This window comes from Phalacrocorax carbo, chromosome 3 (assembly GCF_963921805.1).
Source record: "Phalacrocorax carbo chromosome 3, bPhaCar2.1, whole genome shotgun sequence".
NCBI lineage: Eukaryota > Metazoa > Chordata > Aves > Suliformes > Phalacrocoracidae > Phalacrocorax > Phalacrocorax carbo.
Genome location: NC_087515.1, coordinates 30,295,821 through 30,315,564, shown reverse-complemented (window position 1 = coordinate 30,315,564; position 19,744 = coordinate 30,295,821). Strand labels below are relative to the sequence as shown.

Below are 19,744 nucleotides of genomic sequence, written 5' to 3'. Positions count from 1 at the left end.
AAACATATGTGTGGCTTTGGACATATGAATGACCTTCAGCGAGGAATAGTCCGAACTGTTTTGATACTCTGCATAGTTTCAAATTTAGTATGTAACACCTACAGCATTTCTTTCTGGACAGCAGTCCTATTTTGATATATGGCCATACATGTGCATATATTCTACTAGTGTAGCTAAAAAGGCTTTAGAAAAAAGTTTGGTTAAGCAGGTGACAGTCTTAATGGACGCTCTACTAAAATGATAGAAATGCGTTTTACATAGATGTAAATGTCTCTATTAAGCTTTTAAGCTTTAACCCTGCTTTTATATTGATTTAATAGATTTAGGTCTTTGTATAAAGTCTGCAGTAGCTCAGGTAAAGGTGTGGGCAGAGGGGCTCCTGGGGGCAAGTAGACTGTGGCTTCATCAACACAAGCCATGTGGAGTAGATCCTGTTTATACCATACTCTTGTCTTAAATGAAGGCGCGAGCTACACTGTGCTGGGATGGAAACAGGGTGAATGGCCTCACTTGTAGGATGGGAAAAAAGCATGTACCTGAGCGGTGAATGAGGCCAAGAGAGTTTAAAAGGCTTTTAAAGTTACACAGTGAAGGAAATCAGGAAGACTTGTGTGTGAAATTCCTGCCTGGAGAGATTGCTTGAGGTGGTTGTGCAGTATTTTTAGTACCTTATGGTGGTTTGGGTGAGGCAGGGGGAGGATGTGTGGGGCTGTTTTCCTAGTCACAATTTCTTAAAATGTTCCTGTAATAATAACACAGTAATTCTCAGAATATTCTTTATTCAAAACACATTTTGTATTGCATATTAATGTGAATTTAAAGCATTAAAGATAGGTAGATAAAAAACTAAAGAGCTTGTTCCCATCAGCTTAAAACGTCAGTCTTCTAACTCACTAATTAGTGTTTGTATTAGAGTATTAAAATTGATTCCTGGAATGTTTTTTAGAGGAAATATTTTTATGCAGCTTATAAATCAGCGTTGGAACTCTGAAACAGTTTGAGGGTTCAGATGTTTGGGTGGTGTGTTAAATGCTCGTTAGTACAATGAGAAGTCACTCTGTGGTTAGCACCATTTGGACAAACAGTATTGTTCCTATGTGGCCTTACTTAACTCTTTTCTAAAAAGCTTTGCCTGTTTCTCAGTGTAAGATTCTTCTTGGTTGCAGCACAGAACCTGACTGGAGGGGTTTTGTATGTAAAAGTCTCAGAAACTATCTGATCTCTTACAGAGTACTACGTAATGTTTTTAGTACGTTTAATAAGAATGCTTTTCTCCTGAAACTTGCAGTGTTTTCTTGCCTGTGAAAAGGACCCTTACCAGTATTAATGTCTCATACACTGAGCAAATGAACCAGTATTTTAATGGCCTTAAGGTCTTTCTTTTCTAAATCCTTAATACAGCCTATTTGTTTTCTCTTTGATACTAGGTGTTGTCCAAGGACCACCTGCACCTCCTCCCCCACCTCCCCTACCCCCTGGCCCAGCTCAGTCTTCAGTAGCAGCCCCACCTCCTCCTGGCCCACCACCACCACCTCCACTTCCACCATCAGGGCCTCCACCGCCACCACCACCGCCTCCTCCACTTCCTAGCCAAGTTCCTCCTGTTCCCCTTCCACCTCCTGCTCCCCCCCTCCCTGCCTCTGGATTTTCAGTGGGATTCGTGTCTGAAGAAAATCGCCCTTTAACTGGACTAGCAGCTGCACTTGCTGGAGCCAAACTTAGGAAAGTCTCGCGGGTAAATGCAACTCTTGTTTCTTTTTCCAATTCCTGTCTCTAAATCCTGTCTTCCTGAACTGGTTGTATTTTTTGTTCAAGATTAATAGCAGTATCAAGACTTTTGTAGTCGGCTTAATTCATTATTAGGAAAGTGTTAACAGGATGTACTACCAGCCCATCACACTCCTTATGCAATTGTTACTTTCTCGTCTGTGAATTTTGTTTCTTTCATTAAGTCGGCTATCATTTTGTTGGCACATCTACTGTTATTTTGTGTATTATGAAGGGTGAAGACTCCTCCAGTTCGAGTGGAGGAGGAGGAGGAGGTGGCTCTGCTTCATCTAAAACAGACGGTGGCCGTGGAAATGGACCACTTCCTTTGGGAGGCAGTGGGTTGATGGAAGAAATGAGCGCCCTGCTGGCCAGGAGGTAAGGAGCTGTTCCTTGCTCTAGCTGCTTGGTCATCACAGAGGTAGGATTTTGGGTGCCTGTTTTCAGCTGGTTAAGGGTCAAATAAACATCGGCTTGCTTTTGTGGTTGCTTTGTGAAGTTGATAACATTTTGGAATAGCCATTTTTACTCGAGTGTAATTGAGTACTTCTGTGTAAGTCTTTGTGCAGCAGTAAGAGAGGGGATACAGACTTCAAGAGGAGAAAGAATTGCACAGTTGCTTTGGCAGGAGGGCTTTGTCCTTGAAAGTATTTTGGAAGTACTTTTTTAAACACCAATGTTCAATTATCTAGCTATCAACCTGTAAATGTCTTTAATTACACTAAGCAATATTCTTCCATCTTAAAGCCATGACGATCTTGGTGACTTTTGTCTCTGCTTATAGGAGAAGAATTGCTGAAAAGGGATCAACAGAACCAGAGCAGAAAGAAGATAAAACTGTGAGTTGAGAAATCTGATCTACTTCACATTATTCAATACTAGATTATGAGAAAGATTCTAATGGTGTACATGAGAGATTATTTATACTTGTACACATAATCACTATTTTGTGAAGTGCATAGTGTTTGCACGTTTTCTACATACAATTGAGCAGAACCATCTATATAAAAAGTGAAATAAATATTTGAACAGTGAGATTAATCTGTTAGATTCACAGGAGTTAAAGATGGTTGTTTTTTTTTCTTTCTCTCTTCCTCCTCCCTCCCCTTCTCCCCCTCTCCTGCCTTTTAATCAGGAAGAATCAGAGTCTTCAACTTCTAAGGTTTCTTCAACAAGCACACCTGGTAAGTAACACAGGTTTGTGAACTTTGTGACTCTACAATGCTAAAACCTAATGACAAATATCAGTCAGCTGTGCTGAATTTTGGAGCCTGCTGCTTCTCCCATGATTACAGCCTGGTACTTTGCTATAGAATGGGTCCTGGTTCAGAAGTGTTTCAGAAGAGTACAGATAAAAAGGAGATCCACTGGAATGCTGAGCTTTGTATAGGGTCCTCCTGTGTTGAACCTATGGGGCTGGTGCACAGAAAGCAGTTGGCAGTGAATGTGAAAACAAGTTGTCTCAGTCATTGCAGGGCACAAGTTGGGACAGCAGTTTGTTTCCTTCAAGACAGACATACAAGACTATCAGTGTGAGAAACAGTTGCCACTTCCAGGTACTTTAGTAAAGATTCCCACATGCAAGTGTCCTTTCCTTTACAGAAGGAAAATGACTGGGTGATGAATATACCAGTCTTCAGTATGCTCTAACTTTCTCTGTTGATTGTTTGCCCATGTGTATACTTCTTTACTAGATGATTCAGCCACTGGACAGTGTGCAGGCCTTAATACTAAAAACCACTGCTGTAGGGTGAACAGAACCCAGGTGGCCACTGGCTGTGGAATAAAAAGGAGAGCCAGGAGCTAAGTGTGTCTGGATGGAAATAACTGGAAAACTGTTAGTATTGAGATACAGCCAGTAGTCTAAAGAAATTAGACTGCAAGGCAATAAATGACTTTATACAACTCAAGGTTTTAATTCTCTTTTTTTTCCTCCCCTTAGTTTAGGGGTTCTAGGTAGGAGTGAATTCTAGGTTATTCCTACAATTGCTTCATTGAAATTGACACTAAATTAGTTTTATATAATTAATTAACAGCTTGGGACAACTCCTTTAACTTAAAAACACCTTCCCCCAGTATTTGAAGCTGACTATTTGGTTACAGTTCCAGAATTTCATGTCTTACAACTGAAGCAATAAAATACATTAAAGTATAGGCAGACCGTCTCCTAGTTGGATTAAGAATCAAATGTTATTTACAGTGTCTAGCAGAAAAGTGAGACTTGAAGATGCTATCACAATATAAATGGTAGTATGACTAAAAGTAGATTAATACAACAGGAGGTAACTATTAAGTTAAGTGAAAGCATTAATACCATGTAGTGAAAAACATCGCCAAACCCAAAACCAAAATAAGGCTGACTTAAGTTGCCAGATATGTGAAGTTTCTTCATGTAAATTACACAACAAATAGAAAGAGACAGTTTTTAGTCTTCTCTTTATGTTTTCCAGAACTAACAAGAAAGCCTTGGGAAAGAACAAATACAGTGAATGGAAGCAAGTCACCTGTTATCTCCAGGTACTCCCTTTTGTACCAGCTGTCTTTTTATGTTTGCTGTTATTGCTCATGGTGCCGAAGACACTGGAATAAAATAGCAAAAATCACCTTAATAGTATTAAAAGTAAAATGCATGGGTTTAAAATTCCTGCTCTGGAACTACTTTGGCAGCCTTAATTAAGAATGAAGAGCTGCTTTTGGAGAATGCTAGTAAGTGAAATTTTTTATAATAAAGTCAAAAGTAAAACCCAAAAAGATTCCTTAACAGTTACTGGTGTATAACTTCAATTATTAGGGTGTATGTTTGCCTACAGCAATGATTAATTGTTTCTATTTCTTTAAAATTTAAATTCTGAAATTCCCTGCAAGGTGAAACCAAATTCAGTGCGTGGTTCATATATTCAGTAGTAAATCTACTGAATAGTTTTTCTCCTTTCTATTTCTGTGCTAGCCATAGGATGGTTATTTAGATACTTAAGCCATTTTGGTAAGATTTGCTTCTGTGACAATTTTCAGTTGCTGCTGTCTCGTAACCGATCCAAGGAAGTCCATCCTAAAGCAGCGTAGAAATAGAATACATCCTTCAGTGCATTAACCAATCTTTCGTAACTTGTCAGCTGGAACTTTGGTAGGCAGTGGGCATTTCAGTACACATTTCAGTAATGCAAAAACGTCTGCTTTAGCTTTTTTTTTTAGGTGTATTAATTGTCATTTACATCAAGCAGAAGGCTTTTGCGGTTAATTTTAGAACTCCTGTATATTCTGTGTACAGAGGTTAACGGATTCTGACCTGTGATAATGTGATAGTTATCTGAATTTCCTGAGAGGAGAAAAAAAAACCAAAAGAACATGCTAAACTTGAGAATGCTGTGTTTGAAATTACTTTAACTCTTCTTAAAATTCTGGCCTGTTGGAAAGAGCTATGCAAGATTCTGCGATTAGAGAAGAAAAGCCAGTTATTCTCTCACTGGCATTACTTGTGGTTGAGGTTGCCATCAAGGTTTTCAGTTCTAAAACGCAGGACTGAACACACTTAGCCTATATCAGTATCCTTGTCTGTCTTTCAGAAATAACTAAGTCCAGGAGCTTAAAATGTCTGCAGCCTTGATTCTGGTGACTTGCTTTTTCTTTCGTCAAAAAGCAGGTGACATTGGTGGTGATGTCCTCTCTGCTACACTGTCAGTGTAACAAAATACTGCTTAACCTTTAGCCTTGACTTCTCCCTACCTTCTTCCCCCTTATCCCCCAGTAGGTCTTATCTGCTTTAACCAAGGTCTCTTTTTCCAAGCAGGCCGAGGCATCAGTACATAGCATTGAGGGGGAACTTGTCACAGAAATAATTTGTGTAAGGAGTCCTAAAAAGCATTTTAGATTTCACATTGTTTAGGACAGTTGCTGACCTGGCCCTTTGGCTATAGATAACCTATGGATAAGCAATAGAAGAAAGGAAAGTGAAGGGATTAATAACTAGAGCAACCCTCCATATAGACTCCTTTGGGGAGTCTGGGGTGTCCTTAAGTCTTCATTCTACCTGTCTTTACAGCCATAGCTTCTTGTAAACTGTTTTATGCCTCCTGTTTCACGGATCTTGTTTCCACTGGTGAAATTCAGAGGTTACTGAGGTCTGTTTAAAAATGTTTTCTGACCTAGAGGAGTACAGGAGTACAGAGGAGTTCTGAGACTTGAGATGTACTGAGAAAAATCTCTCCATCTGGCTTTCGTCTTCAGTCATCCAATGGAAAACATTGATAGAATTCAGATTGATGAGAGCCTCACTGGGTATATACTCTAGGAGTACTTAAAAAATAAGAATTCCACATTTATCGAATGTCAGTATTATTTTCTAGTGCTGACATAACCTGCTGGAAGGTACCATAGCATATATTTTAAGACCACTGGTACAGTTTTCTAGTCAGTGTTGACAGCTTGTCCTGCCAGGTTGAGGAATGTTTCACAGACCGAGAAAGAAAAGGTATTAGTAGAAGTGCCTCTTGAATATCCTTGCATTTTTCTTAATTCTCTACACTTGCCAAGTCTATCTCAGCAAGCAGCTTTTTAAAGTAACTTTCTTTGAGTGAGTTAGTCAAAGGGTGCTGCTATTTGAAAGTCTAATACTGTGCTTGCCAAAAGGGGATATCTTTCACCTGGTAAGGCTTGAGAACCTGCTTCTGACCTCTACAGAGAGGTTATGAGTCATTTATGGGGATTAAACAAAGCATACTGACAAGTAAGCTTCCAAACAGGTAGACAGTGAAGAAGTTGTTATTTAAATGAATGTTCTAAGTATTTTAAAATAACTAGTGTCCTGTTTAAAATCAGGCCTTTTTTGTTTGTTTGTAGCAGACTTTGAAAAGACTTAAGCTATATCCTTTAGTATTTCCTGAAACATTCGAACAGAACTCTTGCAACACCACTAGTGAAATTCCATGGTATTTAAGGTGCTAAAACTGAACAAAATTAAGACCTGTTATAGCTTGTTAAGGTAGTGTTTCTCCCCTTCATAGACGGGAATCTCCGTGGAAAAATCTGCTTGCTTCTGAAAACAGGTTCTATGATTCATTAAACAGGTATCATCCTGTTGGGATTTGAGACTTTGTAATAATGATTTTGACCAATTCAGGGGTTGGACTTTTTCTACATGGATTGGTAATCACCACACGCACCACCAGGTTCCTCTTTGTGGTGCTTGTCCAGTTGAGCCCATTTTGGACTGGTTGAAAGCAGATGGTGTCAAAGGCAAATTGAGATGAAGCTAGAACTAGCTAGAACTAGAAGAACTAGCTATGAATTCATATTAAATACTGGTTTTCTGGCAGTTGCCACCTGCAAAGGTATAAACTCCTGTGGGGTATGCCAGGACTTAGTGAACCATTTGCAGTATTTTGAGAAGCAGGTTTTTGAAAATTTAAGTTTAGATACACAGGAATGGCAATTAATTTTCCAGGTGAGTTTTCACATCTGCTTTTCACAAATTAAGTAAAGATAACAAATAGATTTTGCCTGACTTGAACATCAGAAAGGAAAAAAGAAAAAGGACTTGTCAAACATAAATTAATGTTTCTGTTGGGAACATATTCACAAGTTAGAATTAACATTGTAGGTATTTTAAGCTGTAGATCTCAGTTTTGCTCTCTGTAGTGGTAGTCATAAAATACTGACATTGAAAGCCTTCAGGTTTTAAGAGCTTTCCACAGGAAAATGTGTTACAGGGCCCCTCAGAATTACTGAGTCAAATTCCAGCTTTGTTTTTCATGAAGGCATTCATTGTGGTGACTACTTAATCTTTTGTATGAAAAGTTCCCCTTTTAGCTACTTATCTTGGGTGGGGTATTCTGCATGTTGGCATGAATAAAATCTTTATCTTGCATGCTTGATTTTAAGGTGTTCTAGGGACTATCAAGGTTGCCTCACTGTCCTGTTAGGCAATGCTATGAAAAACCACACGGGAGAGCTCTTTAGTCATTTTAGGATTGAATGGTTGGGATATTTTGTTCACTAAATTTCAATGGCAACTGCATTCACCATTAATCTTTCTTCTGAGCAAGTTGAAGGAGGAGAAATAGGATAATTTTGGGGGGAAGACAGCTAGATTTGCCTGAGGCTAGAAATTATCTAGTTTACAAATTACAGTCTTTCATATTTGAATGAAGAATGTCCTGCATTTCGGAAAGCAAAAACGGAACACATTCTTACGACTGAATGGTAGAGTTTATAAAGAGGCTTTCCTCTTGAGATTTTTGACAGATAGCAGGAGTATATCATGTATGATTGCTAGAGCTGTCTTTTTATTCTAAAGATCTGAAGCAAAAGGAACATTAAGTGGTCTGTCTGTGGAGAGCTCTAAAGTTGTCTTAAGAAAATATTGAATTCATAAGTAATTTTATTGAAATATTAAAGTATATTCTTGTTTGGGTTCTTCCATTAAGGCAGGTAGTAGGTGCCTGTTATCAGTTGCCAGGAACTGCATTTCAAAGGACGCTGATTCTTTTTTCATTCATGTTGGGTAAATGCTGTAACACCGTAGTGTATGGGCACAAAGCAATAGTCAATGGAAATGGTCAGAAACTATATCTGGAGAATCTGAAAAATTCCTGCTATTCTGCTTGGAGTAAGTCAGTGTTCACAGTTTGAGGTGGAAACTGCAAGTAACACTCTAAATATCAGATAAGTGATGGAGCAGCAATTGCCAAAGATCTCATCCTGATGAAAGTTTCTGAGCAAGGAATTATTTCATAATGAACTAAGCACTGTCAATATCTAAAGAGTTTTGTAAAAGATCCTAAACTGTGGTTTCTCTTCATAGCATTAGCGCACACTGTAGATTTTCTGGTGGTTGTAAGGTGAATTCTTTTTTCCAGCTTCTTCCACTATCAAGTTATTGAATATCTCATCTTCTGTCTTAACTTGGTGGATCATGTATTTCATTTCGGTGTGTTTCAGGCAGTAACAGTTCTAGCGATTTCTCTCTTGGAACTTATGTTTAAACAGCTGTAGACTTACATCTAAACAGCTGTAGCAATTGAGTATTGTGATCCCAGGTGAAGAACTGAGCTGTTTTAACAACACAGGATGTTCCTGCTCCTCTCTGCTTTGATGAAAAGTCCAGCAGCAAAGGGAGAGTTAATACAGTCCCTTTTGCTGACTCTGTTTTGCGTGGTTAACTGCTGGCAGTTTTTGTCTAAATGGGTGCTACTAGGCTTGACATAAATAACTTGTCAGTGCACAGAAATAATCATGAAGCATTAAAAAAAATTGTCGAGAGGTTTCTACCACCTACACTGGAGTTATTGCCTTTTGAAAAGATGAATGGGCTTGGGTATACCAATTTAAAATGTCCTGTCACCAGAATTACTTGGTAGCTATGAATGTGTATGAAGGTTTTTATGAATTTTTTTTAATGTTCCAGGCTCTTCAATGACACAGGCGTTCCCTATTACAGATTAGGGGAGGAAAAATAGGTGACTCTCCTGTCCCATGTTGTTTCTTAACATTTTTGACACTGGGAACCTGCAGGAGGTAAAAATGTCTGCTGGAGGGCACAACCTGAGAAAGTTTCTTTAATATCAAAATGATATTTTAGTCTGCATGCCCTTTTCTGTTGGAAGTTGCATTTTGAGTGTTTTCCTTCAGTTAGAAAATAAGAAGGAAGTCCTGTCAGGTTATAAAAGTCATCAAGACAATCCAGTATGAGGCTTGTTCTGCTCGTACTGAACAGAAGCAGTGTAATCAGACAATTTCTTCATGGATGAACTGCTGTCTTGTAAGGGAAGATGCATGAAAGCTGAAAGTAGTGGTTTTGTAAAAACAAAAAAATATAGAGGTTCATTATTCTTTTTCTTCTGAGTGAGAACACAGCTTTTTTTGTTGTTGTTAGCTAAATTAAAAATACATAAATAAATGGAAAAAATAAAGTAATGGATGTACTGCTTGTGTCCCTCACACATTCTGCTTTATTCTGAAAAAAAGGTTTTATACTGTGTGTTTGAGGGAAGATAGAGCAGAACTGTGCCTTTCCTGCTAGTTTGTCTTTTTTTTTTGTTCCTGGACACCTTCCATTTTAATAAATAAAGCAGCACCTTCAGGTAATGAATCCAGAAAAATGCAGTATTTAATGAGTTCATCCTATATCGGAATTTTGAACTGACACTGAAGTTTAGTCCAGGCTTTTTTGTTCAGTGATGCCACTTGCAAGGATAATGAAATAGGATCCAGTTTAGCCTACTAATATCCTGCCCTCCCTTAACATTAACATATTGTGATAATTCTAAACTTTGGGAAAACCTCTTGACATGAACTGTCAGCAACTTTTTCAGCTGCTTTTTGCTTAACATTTTGTACAGTACTGGAGAGAGAATGTTAGCCAATATTTTTAAAGTAATTAAGAACAGCAGGACATTCCTCCCTCTTTGTACCACTCCCTCCCTCCCTTGGAGAACCATGTCTGTGTTCCTGTTGTTAGCATCTAGGTTCTGTCCCTGCTCGCAGCTTTAGGTATGAAAGGCCCTGTGGCAGCACAGTGAGGACATGAGTCTGAGTTACACCTTTTATAAACAAAGGGGATCAGAAAAGAGAAGTGAGAAGGTAGAAAGCGTGCTGCTTCTGGAATGTGTGTTAAAAATAGTTACCAAGATAGTCTTGGTAAGCAAGTTTTCAATGTCTTAGCATTATATAAGCAAACATTAAATATGACATAGTCTAAAGCACTAGAACTTCCTCTCAAGTATTACCTTATAGATCTTGCTGCTGTTCCAGTATTTGCTTTCAGGAGCTTTAGAATGCAATTGCTGGAATAATTTAGGTTGGAAGGGAGTTAGATGAGGTTGCTCAGCTTTGTCCTGTCAAATCCTGAAAACCTGAAATCACCCTGAAAAGCCAGGGTGATTCCACAGAATTCATACAGTTGCAGCATCAACATGTAGCCGTTAGCTAGTGGGAGTGTTTCTTTGAGAGGGCCTCTTTTGAAATGAGTAAGCAGTTGAAAAGGGAGAAGGGAAAGTATTTGACATTGAAAAATATTGAAAAAATAAGAAGCCACTGACAATGAAATCTGCTACTTGAAATGTTCTTGTTTTGAACTAATAACTTGTATTCTTACAGTAACATTTATTTCCAGTATGTGGAAAACATTCTTGGTTGTTGCTTTCTATTCTGTGTGGTATTTTGGGTCTGCCTGATTTTCCTGCCCTCCCACTCCCAATATATTTTTTTCCATTCTGATTCTTTGCTATAGTTTTGATAGATGAATGTTTGAGTTTGATGGGGAAGTCCTATGTATCCTGTAATCATGAGTGACCAGTAAGTCATGGATGTGTTTTTGTACTGCAGACCAAAATCTACACCAATGGGGCAACCCAGTGCCAATGGAGTACAGTCAGAAGGTCTAGATTATGACAGATTGAAGCAGGTATGTATATAATGCTTTGTATAGGAAACTTGGGTATAGGGCTTGTAGCTGTCCAATACCAGTTTTTAACTGTTTTCTTAACTAGTTCCAAACTTAAATAAATATTTAGTAATTATTAGTCATTATTTTTCTGCAGACGTGTTTCAGTATTTTTAGGAGCTGTAACTGGAGGATGGTGGCTTACACAGTCTCATTACATTCTCACAGATGCTTATTCCTGCTTTTTCATTAGGCAGAACACACAAGATGGTGTTGATACTATGGATGGAACTGGGAAACTGGTTTCCCTGGAAACACTGCTTCCCTTCTCTCTATACAGACAAACAAAGAAGCTCTCAGAGCAGTTCTTGCAGAACAAGTATCACCAATTTATATCAGATATGAGCACCCATGGTTGTCAGTTTGGTGGTGAAAGAGCATCCAGTGATACCACCTTTTGTGTAGCTAACCTGGCTAAGAGCAGAGGACAGTCTTGTGGGAAGAAGGCGGCAGCTGCCTGCTGTTAGATGAGGAAAAGATATTATGGGATGCTTTGGAAATAGTTTGATAAGTTACCTGTAGGTAACAGGCCCTTGTCCAGTACAATTGCTGAACAGACAAACCTGTGCAGCCACAGGCTTGGCAAGGGATCTCTTGTGACTTGTATGAAGACAGGAGCTATCAGTTAAGAGCATTAGTGATCTTTAGACTGAGCAAATGTTCCAGCTCCTAAGAACAGGAGCCCCCAGAGGAGCAAACTGAGTGTAAGGTATTTGTGTTCTTCTGACTACTGAGGAGGCCCCAAGATGATGATCTTTGCTGCTGCTGGTAGGTGCTTTCAGTGCAGATATCCTTTTGAGAGCAGTTGTTGCCTGATGCTGACCTGAGCAGACTTGTGTAAGGTGTTTGGTGTTGTCCATATGCAAGAATGCTGCTGTGTATTTTTGCCCTATTGTGCTTCGTGGCATGTCTGGAAATCTTTAGGGTCTCTGGGAACTGTGAGGACAAAGTGCAGCAGGGAAGCCTGGTTCCTGTAGGTTCCAGCATGGTGTCCTTGGTGTAGAGGAGTGGTATGATTGGGGTAGCTGGCCTGCTGGTGGCTTGCTGAGTGAGGCTTGGGCAAAAGCAGTAGCGTGCTTTCTCAGTGCCAGTCTGAATTGTCTGGTATGGGGAGTCACGTCTGAGATTTTGGTACTGGTTTTTGGCTGCATTTGCCCATGTTGAGCTGGTGGAAGCCCCTTTTCTTGGGGAGCATGTTGAGATGGTGGTGCTAGTTACTTTACTGGCAGAGACTATGAGCAGAGTGTATTGTGGGTGTGGTCTGCCTCTTTTCCAGGCAAAGCTCTGCTGAAGTTGGATCCCTGTCCTTGAAAAGGGGAAAATGGTGTGATTGCTGTTGCCAGGGGACTCTACATTCAGGAGTCTGTAGAGCGGTGGTTGGTTGTACAGCGGGTGGGTTCCAGACTTGGTGAGTTTGGTTGTTTGTGAGGCCTGTTGGCGGGAGTGCTTTTTAGAGGGGGTGGAGTTGGAGGTGAGGGATCTTCCTCAAGTGGCATTTGGATCCATGTGGTCCCGGTGTGGGAAGGGGGGGTTTTGGGAGTGGGTTTTTCAGCATGGTGGGTTTGGTTCTATATTGGGGTTCTGGATCAGTGTTTTGTTCTAGATTGGGTTCCAAGTTGGCATTTGGTTCTATATAATGTTCTGGCTTGGTGTACAGTTCTACAGTGTATTTCTGGCTCAGTGATTGGTTCTAGAGCGTTACCAGCTTGGTGAATTTTGGTTCTAGATCATGTTCCCGCTGAACAGTTAAGTTCTAGAGTGTGTTCCTAGTTCAGTGACAGGTTCTGGGTTGATGGCTGGCTTCTAGATTGGTTTCCGGGTTGGTGTTGGGTTCTAGATCATGTTCCAGTTTGACCGGCAGATCTAAAGTGGGTTCCAGCTTGGTATGTGGTTCTAGATCTGGTTCTGGATTTGTGGTTCTGGAGTGTGTGTGGGTAGAGTTCAAGGGATACTCCTGTGCTTCCATGAAATGCTGCTGCTGATAGCAGTCTGGCTGCTTTTTCTTCTCTTTTGGTTCTTTCAAGTTGAAGGCACAGAGGATGGGGAACCTATCATCCCATAAAGCACAGCTCTCCCAAGTTTCCAGCACGCTGCCTCTCGCTGCCTCTGAGATTCTGTGGAAGCAAAATAGTGTCATTCCATTTCTTGTGGACACGTGGCAAGCTCTTACTTGCCATTGCCCTTCCCAGCAACTGGTGGCCATGCTGCTGCTCCAACGCTTCTTGCCACTTGTCTAACAGTCTTGTCTAAGACTTGATGAACTGGGAGACCAACCTTTGCAGCTTTGATATGTGCTCTTATGCCAGGAATGACTTCAGGCAGGGAAGGTGTGTCCCTGTGTGTGTCTTCTACCAACAGCTCATAAAGGACCCAGCAAATCTAGAATATGCTAGAGTGTAATTGCACGCTCAGTTGTGAACAGTATGCTAATCCAAAGCTGAAAAAGAAATGGCTGAAGTGTTCTGGATGAGTTTCCTGCTGATTACAAATTTGGCCAGGAGGTAACAGTCTCCTCTGCAGAAACAGATACTAACCGCCATTCTGCTTGTAAAAACATTGTTGCCAAATCATCAGTTAACATCGCTTAGATGAAAGCATGGAGAAGACAGCAAGTGGGGGACAGCACTTCACTCCGTCACCTTCATTCCCTCACATTCCACTTGGCATCTGGGAATACCTTGATAACTTGATCCCCCCCCCCTTTTTTTTCTTCGAATATTTCCTTGGCTTGCTGTTTTTAGTTACTTTTAGTTACTTTTTTTGCATTCCACATCATGTTGTGTCCGTAGCAAAGCTTTCGTATTTTAAAGGGGTGTGCCAAATATTTTTTTTTACTTTTTTTGTATTTAGCAGTTACATTAGAGCAACTTTTTAACTTCAGTATGTCCCTTCTCTCCTAAGTTCTACAGGAATCAATTTGTTGGTCTTCTGCAGAAGGGTTTTGGGTTTTTTTTCTTCATTGTACCTGCAGTAAGACTGTCTTAGGGATGCTTTAGGTTTGGGGGGTTAACTTGCAATAAACTTGGGTTATGTATTTCAGAAGAGTTGAAGGTGGTTGAAAGGTTGGAATTTGGGATTTCTCTCAGCAGAAAATTACAGGTGGCAAAACTAATCTGTTCATGTTGCAAAACTAATGTATTATTTATGCTCTGACACCATAGGACATTTTAGACGAAATGAGGAAGGAGTTAACAAAATTAAAGGAAGAACTCATTGATGGTAGGTATCAATCTGTTTGTTGCTGTTGCTCAGTCTTGGAGTAAGTAGCTACAGGTGCACAACAATGTAAATGTAACGTGTTTTTAGCCCAAGAATGATATACTGGTAAAAGCAACTTTGTCATTAGTCTGGTGGCATACTTCCATTTGTGCCAGACCTGTTCTGACTGATGTGCTTGTATGTTTTCACTCCTGTGCTTTTTGTTTTAATAGCACATTGACACCAAGTAGTGTCTTTTAAAAGTGTTTGGAGGGATGCTATATTTGAGTGATTTGTAGTTATCCTTGTATCATGTGGTGGTAGGTGGGTTATTTTTAAATAATCCAGAGCTGCTGAGGTATGTATTTTAAAACTGGTAATATTCAGACTAGGGTTGTGCTTCCAGCTTCAGTCTTCATTTGGTCTGTAACATAAGAGTCAAAGAAAATAATTCTCACAATTTTCAATTTATTTTAACAGAAGATATTTTCCTGAGCAGTCTTCTGTAGTCGCAGAGAGAGCCAATCAAGGAGTGAATAAAACTCTGTGTGTGATTTACTATCTTGGTGTGCTTTTTTTGTTTTTTGCTTTGTGGAAAGCACCAAAATAAAGGGGGCTGGGCAAGTCATATTAAACTTATGCCACTGCTGGTAAAATACCAAATGTCATCAAGTGATGTAGAAAGAGCTGGCAGGTTTGGGGCTTCAGAGGATGCAGTGCTTTTCCCTACATATTTTGACTGTGCTGTGTACTGCAGCCTTTTAGAACAGTGCTATGCAAACAAGGCAGGGCCCTGAGGCTGCTCTTAAAACAAACAAAAAGAATTAAATGAGCCCACACATATGTTTCTTGATAATCCCAGCGGTAGTGATTGTCATGAGGTAAAGTCATAGTTCTGCTGGAGATGCAGAACTGAAAAATAAGATGTTAAAAACTTTACATGAGGAGAAAGGGTGTTGCCTGGTTGAGAATTACTCGTCTGAAGCCACATGAAGCTATCTTACGTATAGGTTATTCACATTATAAGACTGTTGGAGCAGGGTGAGCCTTCTGTAAAGGGCCAGTTGTATATTCTGGCTTTCTACCTTGTCTTTGACTATTTGATTTGCTAACATCTCTCTCTTTCTCTCTAGCTATCAGGCAGGAACTCAGCAAGTCGAATACTGCATAGAAAGACTAGTACTAAGCCGATGTGACTCTTTAACTTGGTATAAAACTGACTACGTTTTGTGAGCTGTTAGAAGAAAACGGAGACAGACAGACACTTGGAAGGAGGGAGAAACAACCTATTCTGAAAAGCTTCAGACACATCACTCTGGTGATATGCTATTCCCCTCCTAGTTTGCAGCTTTTTTCTGACCTTTACAGCAGGGTGGAAAAGACTCTTAAAGTTACTGTAATGATTATGCAGAAATTCCTATACCTATCAGACAAGATCACAGTGCTTTGAATTCTACTCATGTCAAGATAAAATTGCACATGTTTCAGAATTTGTTAAGACAAAAAACAGGGAAAAGCTTGGGAAGGCTTTTCAGAGAGGTTTTCTTAATGAAGGAGTTAGCAAGTTATACTGTTGTACTTCAAATGTATCTCAGGTTTGTCTTCCTATTGTATCTGATATTTCCATGAATAATTTAAAAGATCAGATGTGTAGAAGTTCAGTTCACAAAACATGGAACAATTAGAAATGCGTGCTTTTAAAGGGCAATATTTGTAAGTGAGTGACCTAGACAGTGATGGCATATCAAGATTTTGGAATTTTATGATAGGAAGCCTCTCTAGTTAGCCTTCATGCAATTTTATAGGAAAATTTAAAAAGCAAATACGGTCCAGAGTTTAAAGATGTAGATGCCTTCCTACATTGTTACAATGCTTTACCAAATCTAAGACTTCTACATAATGCGAATCAGCAGTCAAATGTAAATCATTAGTATGTTGTAGATTTACAGTAGATTTTGGGGCTTTTTTTAGATTTATGCATGTGGACATTTTTGTAATGTAACACAACACAGCCAGCTTTTTAATTAAAAGAGAAATTGCATGTCACAGAGTAGCCTTTTCATTTGTAAGGCTTGATTTATGCCCAGAAAGATGCGGGATGAGGGAGGGGGAAGGTGACACATTTTTATTACTTTCTACACTTTTTCTTCATCTTACATGCATGTGTAATAATGAGGAAAATGTGACTTTTATCAGTAACCATGTTAATGGAACCAGGTACTTAACCCTTTTGTATCTTTTTTCAGTTTTCTATTTGAAATTCAGTAATACTTCCATAATGGTTCCGAAACTCCCACGTGAACCTAACTCATTTCTCAGTAAGAGAACAAACATGTAGGCATCTGAATTACCAAGGATGCCCCTGTGTAAGTGCGTTGTCCTTTACCTTTTTACCATGACCCTCTGCTTCACTCTTTTCTGAGACTCCTTTTTTGGTTGGTTAATGAAACAGGACAGCAGTTAGTTACCTTAGAATGATGGAGCATCAGGTCACAGTAATTGTCCCCTTCTCCTCCTAATTTATCTGCCACCCTCCTTCCAAAAAACTCAAAACCAACAAAAAACCCCACAGCTCCACACAACCCAAACCCTGAAAAACAGGAGTAGTATGCCATTGGTTTCGGTCAACAATCTGAGAATCATTTTTAGGGGAGATTATACCTTTTTAATTTCTTTTTTTTTAATGTGGTACAGTTCAGTGGAATAGCAGTTCTGTGAACTGGGTATGTAGTGCTTTGGACAAAGAATAAGAATTAAAATCTTCCCTTTTCCTTTGCACTGTCAATTTTTCTGAGCCGTAACAGTGCCATGTTGCTTTGGGATCTGTGCTGATCCAAAAGAAGAGTTTACGTACAACTTTTGGAGAGGTTAATGTTTCAGCTTGGAAGTATATGCAGCTCCATTTGTAGGACAAATGCTTTTAATAACATCCTGTCTTAAGTGCTGAACACCAAAGCAAAACAGCACTTACAGCTTTGGAAAGGCTTCAATGGGAATTTTTTCTCCAATCCAAACACTTCCTCTTTCTGTAGGTTCAAATTCTAGGAGAAGACTACAGTGGAAATATTGCCTAACTCAATTTATTAACCATTTTTTAAAAAGAAAAAAGAAAAAAACATTTTTCTGCATGCATTTATTGAAGGCATTAAAAAAAATCCGTAGTAAGCTTGTCAAGTACTGTTTTTCTCAAAACAAGAGGAGGCATTTTCATCTTTGTTGATGTAACTTTTTGTTTTACACGGACTTTTTGAGCATTAAGGAGGTTTACCCTTGTCAGAAATCATGTTTGATTTGTTCTAGGAGAGTTCAGGAGTAGCATAGTGGAATAGCGTGAATGGGTATAAGTGGTCCAAAATTAAAGGCTGAACTAGATTGTGCAAGGAACTGGCTTATGCACTAAACGTTTTGTGCCTTGGTCTACAATTAACATGATTTCTGTTTAAAAGAAAAAGGAACAGATGTCGTCTTTTGTGCTGCTTCTACATACATACTTTCTGTAATCCCAAACTGCCGAATTGGTTCTTTCCAGGAAATCGGATTGAATTAAAGATTACTGTGGACGTTTCCTGTCCTACTGACAGTTGCACCATTTCCAGAGATTTCAGTATTGAAAAGGAACTGCAGAAGCTAAGATTATTTTGCGTACTGGTAAATAAGTTCTTAAAAACCATATTGTGGTGGTTCTGTGCTTTTGTACAACGGATGTCTTAAGCTGAGGGCAGTTTAAGGGATCCTTTCTAATGCCAGGAAGGCGTTGCTTTCCTCAACACTGTGATCTGACCTGTGATAAACCTGTACTATAGACAAGTGGCTACCAAGTCAACTGCAAACCAACTGAATGTAAAAATCTTAGTGCTGGTGCTGAAATCTCTTCAGATAGTCATAATGATTTCCAGTTCATTGTTTTAAAAAGTTATGGAGCATCAAGTGTCAATCGAAGACTGAAGATGATCACTAATGAATGTTGACTTTTCATGCATTTAGGTTTACCTTCTTTTTAGTTTCTCAGTTCATTCTCTGCTATTTTTATCATATTGTGTCATTTTAAATTTCTTACATGCTAACGTTTTGTTTGAGCGAATGAAATAAAATTGCAATATATAAACGTTGCCACCATTTTTTTCTGGAACTTTGTAGAAGACTGAGGTGTACTACTTGAATTCCTAAAATTTTTATTGCCTGAGATCATTCCTTACTCCTTGACAACACCCCTCCTTTCTGATTCTCCATCAGATTATTCAGTAGAGAAAAGTGAGGACTTACCTTGCAAAGAATGTAGTTGCAGGGACTGTGTAACATTCATGAATGGTAACTGCTGTACATATACATTTAAAATGGATTTTAATTTGATTTGATTGACATTCGCACATGGTATACACTTTGGTCTCCGTATCCACGGAGAACTTGGAAGGGAGGGAGAGGGAAAGACCGGGGCGGGGTGGGGGGAATAATTGCACTTGGTCCAACTTTTGCTGCTTTTATGTTCATGACTTATTTTCAATACTGGTAATAAAGAAAGCCTATACCATGAAAGATGAATACAGCTTTCTGTACACTAAGGGCAGTTTTGCTCCGTTAGTCTTACAGCAGAATATTGAGAATAGCTGTTTCAATGTCCTTCACTTAGCATCCTGAAAGCTGTACTTCTCAGCTGTTATCTTTTGTTCAGAGAGATGATGGGATACTTCTGCTCTGGCAACCATTGGACCCAGTTCCAATTTTGGCACCAACCTTAATGAGGTTATAAAAGTTTTTTTTTTAATAAAATTACCGCTAGGTTCTAAAATGGTCTGCTATTATTGGGGTAGTGTTTAGGCAACAAGTATAAAAACTTCTGGTCAGTGTTACAAAATGTGTCCATCGGTGTCAAGCAATGTACGGTACCTACTTTTTGAAGTTTTGTATTACAAAAGTAGGAAGGTGGTCTGTGGTTCATCAAACTGGTGATTGTGAGCGCTTCACGTAGGCTCTTCTGAAAATGTTTAATTGGGCTCAGTTCCAGTGCTAAATGCTACTAGTGTCTCTCGCTAATCGTACAAAGCTTGCAAAATCAGATTTCCTCTGCTCTGAGCAGATGAACAACGCTGATTGGGGGTGGGGGGGGAGCAAGGGAACAGTTTTCCAAACTGCCTTTGTGCCCAAGACTAACAATTCTTTGGGGAATTAAATATTTCTGCCTCTATAGACTGTCACTGGGGTGGGGGGCCATGATAGATAGCAGGTGGAAAGGTAAGCAGTCAGTCATTTCAGTGGAACTGGGGCTGGTACAAAGTACTTGAAGAACAGGCTAAAGTTCACTTAAATTTTTTCTCTTAGGGGTGATTTTTGGGTATGGAAGCA

At 39.4% G+C, this 19,744-nt stretch overlaps 1 protein-coding gene across 6 annotated transcripts in view; it reads left to right on the top strand.

Annotated features, from left to right (window-relative positions):
* Positions 1 to 16,450, top strand: part of ENAH (ENAH actin regulator) — a 95,171-nt gene extending 78,721 nt beyond the window's left edge. For 3 of the 6 annotated variants that reach the window (XM_064446350.1, XM_064446351.1, XM_064446354.1), the window contains 9 exons: positions 1,428 to 1,735; positions 2,003 to 2,145; positions 2,552 to 2,606; positions 2,903 to 2,951; positions 4,218 to 4,284; positions 6,768 to 6,830; positions 11,089 to 11,167; positions 14,368 to 14,425; positions 15,538 to 16,450. In XM_064446350.1, the coding sequence (XP_064302420.1) occupies positions 1,428 to 1,735; positions 2,003 to 2,145; positions 2,552 to 2,606; positions 2,903 to 2,951; positions 4,218 to 4,284; positions 6,768 to 6,830; positions 11,089 to 11,167; positions 14,368 to 14,425; positions 15,538 to 15,575 (860 nt within the window). In that variant the 3' untranslated portion in view covers positions 15,576 to 16,450. The remainder of the gene's footprint in view (positions 1 to 1,427; positions 1,736 to 2,002; positions 2,146 to 2,551; positions 2,607 to 2,902; positions 2,952 to 4,217; positions 4,285 to 6,767; positions 6,831 to 11,088; positions 11,168 to 14,367; positions 14,426 to 15,537) is intronic. The other 3 variants (XM_064446349.1, XM_064446352.1, XM_064446355.1) reach the window with 1 other exon arrangement.
* Positions 16,451 to 19,744: the final 3,294 nt, after the last annotated feature.